The following is a 6,000-nucleotide window of genomic DNA, read 5'->3' on the forward strand; positions in this document are numbered from 1 at the left end:
TGTGATTAGTTGGCTCAGACTTGACATCTCTAATGTTTGACAGTAACTGTACTTCATTGATTTCTTTTTCAGCGAGGGACTCATACCAACACATAAAGTAGGATTGTTTTCATTTGCCTATATCACATGGTTTACAAAGAAGCTTTTCGACTTCTTTCGCAAGCAAAGGAAAGGAGAAATGGCCAGTATATTGATTTGCGGTAAAGAAGATAGCTGTGAGAAAACAATTCCAAGGTATAAAACGTTGAAATTCATTATGCTGTAGAGCTTATGATGGTTGTGTATATGCACATATATACGTGTGTGTGTGTGAGTGTATGTGTGTGTGTGTGTGTGTATGAGTGTCTGTATATATATGCAAATATATATGTAGATAGATAGATAGATAGATAGATAGATAGATACATACATACATACATACATACATAGATGGATAGATAGATAGATAGATAGATAGATAGATAGATAGATAGATAGATAGATAGATAGATAGATAGATAGATAGATAGACAGACAGATAGATAGATTCTATTTTATTATACATATTATATGTATTAAAAGAGGGGCAGGTACTTGTTAACGGCAACAATTATTTATAAGTTAGTTATACAGAAGTATAATTATAATTAAGAAGAAAAACAGAAAAAAAACAGGATGACAGAGGTTCACAGTAGTTCTTTATATATAGATGGACCTCAGGCAAGTTCTTCGAAATTTATAATTCTCATTGTGTCTTTGTGTACATACTTATTTTTTAGTTACACTTCAGCGTTTGAAGCTGTTGAATTTGTTCCTCTTAGACATGGCCTGGACCAATCTTTGGTCGAAACATATCTAAGTTTTATCTAAGTTTTATAAGATATACTTTCTAAACCATTCGACAAGAGCTAGAGTCATTTTGTTTATTTTTTGTAGTTGTCTCATAATGTTTAATGAAACAGTTTGAAGTCTTCTAAATTAACCAGCAGCTTTTCTACGTTCTTACTGCAGCAGCGTCTCTACATAGTTGTTCTGTCTGTTTCTTTATTTTTATTTGAAAGTTCTTTCTGCTTTCTTAATGCTCAACATTTGGAAGGATTTCTTCATCATTTGTGTAGCCTGAACATTCTTTTGTGGTATGTTGCTGCTATACTATAGAATAATGACACTAAAATTTGATTTGATTTCTTTTCCACTAAGACCAATGAAAAAGATTTCTCTCCAAATTTTCAGACAAGGTCTCCACTTGCTGGAATTTTGTTTAATTTTTGCATTTGAAAGTTTACTCTGCAATCTTCATTGTCTCATAATGTTCATAAATTTAGTTGATTCGCCTGGCATCGTAACAGTCATACTCCTTTAGCGTACATTCTTCCGCAGTATTTGTAGTCTACGCTATGAAATGACCTGATCTGGGTTAGGATCAGAGTTAAGAATACTTTGAAGGTACAGACTGAAAATACAGAAATCCAAAATGTGTTAGTTGCTGTTCGTGTCTACACAAGAAATGTTGAATCATACTTGTATTTTGGGAGTGATAAATACTTCAACTTTTTCAACAATAACTCCGTCATTCTTGAAGGCTCGGCTACTCTAGTACTCTAATATCACAGATAAGAAAGAGGAGAGTCCGGTCAATTCTTCATAAGTAAGTCGATATTCGGAGAGTTCATACTCTAACGTATCATAGGATAACAGAAGGGGAAATCCGAGCTCTCTTTTCCCCTCTCATCTGATTCTCTCTCTGTCTTTCTCTCTCTCTCTCTCTCTCTCTCTCTCTCTCTCTCTGTATATATATATATATATATATTCCTCTCTTCTCTTGTCGTAGGTTTTACTGAAGCACTAGAAACAAATTGAATTCTTTATTTCTTTTTACTTTGCATTTTGCTTCTTTTTTCTTTTAGGCTGAAACAAATCTGGCTTGAAGAACTTTCGAAAAAGGGACCAGAAAATGCTTCGTTTAACAAAGCAGTCATACGTTTTGCCCGAACCCGAATCATTATGGCAATAATATTCATTTGCTTCAACGCAATTATATCGTTCCTCGCAGCCGTAAGTGAAACATTTTTATAATTGATGTTCTTGTTGCTGCTCTTGTTGTTACTCTTGCTGTTGCTGCTGCCGCTACCGCTCTTACTGCTACCACTGCTGTTGTTGTTGTTTACATCTTAAATCAGATCAAATAACTGAACGAGCAAAATTATGGACTAAATGCATTCTACCAGGATCACCTTGTCATTTTAGGACCAGATACTGCAACAGCCTGGGTTCCAAGAGGCCCCACAGCTTTTCACAATATCCTTCCAAAAATCCTAGGAGACCAATATAGGTTGGCTGTATTTATGTTCAAAATAAGACTGGGTCTCCTCCTGCCAAGAGTTCCAGATTAACCTAATTCACGGCAAGAAACGCAGCAACATCAAACTCTCATTCACTAAATGCCACATATCAGAAGATATTTTAAGTAGTGAAAGTGTAGCAAAGCTAACGGCGATGCCCCAGCATGGACGTAGGTCTTGAACTGAAAATAGTAAGGAAAAAGAAAAAACACAAACAAAACACAAAATTCATCAATACTTTGGAAAGTTTCAAATTTCTTTAAAAATTTCTTATTTTTTTCACTTTTATTTGTAGAGCTTCCTTATAAGACTCTTCGTTCAATATCTAGAGTCACCTGACCAAACTGTAACCACAGGACTCATTCTAGCGACAGCATTAACAGTATGCCACTTTATTCGAAATTTTACTTATTCATTCATATGGTGCACCAACTTTGTTACTGGTAAGTGCCTTTCGGTTTTAGTGATGTTTGTTTTCTATAAGGAAGCATGAAGCGAAATGTTCAAGTAAATTGATAATGATCTAATAAGTTGTGACTCTTTACTCTTTACTCTTTTACTTGTTTCAGTCATTTGACTGCGGTCATGCTGGAGCACCGCCTTTAGTCAAGCAAATTGACCCCGGGACTTATTCTTTGTAAGCCCAGTACTTATTCTATCGGTCTCTTTTGCCGAACCGCTAAGTGACGAGGACGTAAACACACCAGCATCGGTTGTCAAGCAATGCTAGGGGGACAAACACAGACACACAAACACACACACACATACATACATATATCATCATCATCATATATATATATATATATATACATATATACAACAGGCTTCTTTCAGTTTCCGTCTACCAAATCCACTCACAAGGCATTGGTCGGCCCGGGGCTATAGCAGAAGACACTTGCCCAAGATGCCACGCAGTGGGACTGAACCCGGAACCATGTGGCTGGTTAGCAAGCTACTTACCACACAGCCACTCCTGTGCCTATATTTTATAGTGACGTCAATATTTTACAATTGCTGGTGTCAAATTAAAGCAATTGCGGGAGAGTGGATAAATTGATTGCATCAACCCCAGTGTTTAACTGGTACTCATTTTATCGACCTCGAAGGGATGAAAGACAAAGTTGGCTTCGGCGGAATTTGAACTCAGTACATAATGACGGACGAAATGCCGCTAAGCATTTTGCCCAGCGTGCTAACGGTTTTGCTAACCGTCTTAAAGTAAACTAAAATATTGAAAATTGGGATAATTATTTACTGTGGACAGTAAATAATCCTGTCTTCCATTGAGACAGAGTCGTACAATTTGAAAGAAGACTAAACTTCACATAATCGGTTCCAGTACATTAGATACATTAATTTATCGTCCCTTTTCCATTCGCAGAATGTTGTAAAACAAAGACAAAACCTTTCTGGAAGCTAAATTCAAAATGTAAAGAGACTGTAAAACTTTTTGTCCGAGGACATCCCAAGTCTGCTAATCCACTATCCTTTCTCTCACCTAAATATTGATTTCTCATATAAGCGCAAAACCACATACATAACGGGAGTGTCGTGGGATGGGCACAGTCGATTTGTATCCAGTCTTTGATTGGTGCTTTATTTTATCTCCTCTGTAGGGATGAACCGTAAAATCAATATCGATAGGATTTGAACTCAGAATGTAATTAGCCGTAATTAAATGCCACAAAAAGTTTTGACCAGCGATCTACCGACTCAGTTAAGTTACCGCCATCGTGCCGCATGTGTGTGTGCGTGTGTGTGTGTGTGTGATTGTCCAGTTTTATTTCAAGATTTTTTGCCAATAGAGAAAGAGCTGGTTTCTAACCTAGATTCAAGGCTTCATTGGAATTTCAACATCAACAACAGGATATTTTTGTATGTATGTATGTATGTATGTATGTATGTATGTATGTATGTATGTATATATGTATGTGTGCAGATTTGTATGTTTTGCTTTATGTATGTATTTTCATGCGTATAGTTGCATATCTAGACATGCTCATATATATTTAAATGAGAAACTTCTGGTAAGTGTCACAGGTTTTTACAGTTCACTGATGGATTGGATCTGTAGTCTTCGAATTAGCTTTCTCCTTTCTGGTTTTGAGAAGCTTAATTTCTCAAGATTGGTACTTAGGCAGTGCGTTACATATCCCAGGGCCCCAATGACTACAGGTATAAACCTGAACTTGTAATCTGGATAGAGTATCTGCTGATTTCTCAATAGTTCAGTGTAGGTGTCTCTTTTTCATTGATCTTCAGCTTTATGTTAACATCCGCTGGACAGCTAATTTCCACAACTGTGTACAGTTAGTTTCTCTTCTCCATCCCAAATCATTATATCAGGCATGTTGTGCTTATACTTTATTGAGGTCTTCACTGGAACATCCACCACTACTCCTTTTTTATTATGAGTGGCTATGGCTTCTACCATACAGTGAGTTCTTATTTCTTTGTCCTCGGGGTTATCCTTCCGACGGATTTCATTATAATGTCCTAGATTCATCATGTCGCATTGGTAGATAATACCATGATGACATTTTCGGACACCTGCTTATGATGTGGATGATATCTTCTGTGTTAACTCCTCCACAAAGTCTGCATTGGTTGTCACATTTTACTATTTTTTCTGCATCTGTATCCCTTTTGTGCATCAGGTATTTTGTTGATATTTCCTATACCTGGATTGCGAACGCAAACCCTTCAAAGTCGGAGGTAGTAAACTGTCTATTTGTCCATGATAAACTGCTTTGATTATAGATGTTACAATCATCTCGGAGCTTTTTACTAACATATCCATGCATAGTCTTCAGCTGATATAGGCTCATCCTTTCATCTGATAATACGTTGCGGTTGAGTCGCGCGACTTCTTTGGGCTTGTATTCTAGATTATCAGACAAATAATGTTGCTCAAGGAGCTGCCGTCCAAGTCTTATGATGTTATCAGCCTCGTGTATGCAGACTTGGTCAAAGGATGCACTTCAATACTTGGTGGTTAAAAGATGATGCCAAAGGGATATGATATGACATTCAAAGGCATTTTGGATCGATGTTAAGCCTATGCTGCCTTGTTTTTGTTTTAGGTAGAGGCGGTCTACGTCACTGTTTATGTGTAAATTATGTGTGCTTGTTAGTATTTTTCGGGTTTTCACACCAATGGCTCGGATCTCATCAAGCGTCCAATCAAACAGCCCCAAATGTTGGTATGAGTATTGGCACTGCAAACACATTGTGGGCTACTGTTTTATTGAATGCAGAGACTTCTGAGGTTCGAATTTTCATTATTTGGCTATAATATTCTTTAGTGATACGTATTCTGTTACAGGTGCCATTGTAAGATATGTTTTCATTCACCCCTAGATACTTGTAACATTCCTCATCATATATAGGGAGAACAGTCGAATCCCTGATGCAGATATTACTAGTTAGGTTTATAGTTTCCCCACTTTTCACAATCATATAATAACATTTATCCTGCCCAAACTCTAACTCTACATCCTTTCAGAATGTTTTAATTAGGTCAATGCTCTTTTTCATATGCTTTGCATAAAGTTTTAAGTCACCATCAAAGAAACAGTATGTAATTTTGGTATTTCTGCTTCCTTGTGAATCAGTGACATATCCTTAAGACTTCCTTAACATGAATGACAAGGGGTTTAAAGAAAGTATAAACAACATC

General features: G+C 36.7%; 1 protein-coding gene across 3 annotated transcripts in view; it reads left to right on the forward strand.

Moving 5' to 3' along the window:
• LOC115214210 (multidrug resistance-associated protein 9-like) overlaps positions 1 to 6,000 on the forward strand; it is a 129,687-nt gene that overhangs the window by 38,798 nt on the left and 84,889 nt on the right. For all 3 annotated transcript variants that reach the window (XM_036504870.1, XM_036504869.1, XM_029783319.2), the window contains exons 4-6: positions 73 to 234; positions 1,887 to 2,034; positions 2,617 to 2,764. In XM_036504870.1, coding sequence (XP_036360763.1) covers positions 73 to 234; positions 1,887 to 2,034; positions 2,617 to 2,764 — 458 coding nt within the window. The remainder of the gene's footprint in view (positions 1 to 72; positions 235 to 1,886; positions 2,035 to 2,616; positions 2,765 to 6,000) is intronic.

This window comes from Octopus sinensis, linkage group LG7 (assembly GCF_006345805.1).
Source record: "Octopus sinensis linkage group LG7, ASM634580v1, whole genome shotgun sequence".
NCBI lineage: Eukaryota > Metazoa > Mollusca > Cephalopoda > Octopoda > Octopodidae > Octopus > Octopus sinensis.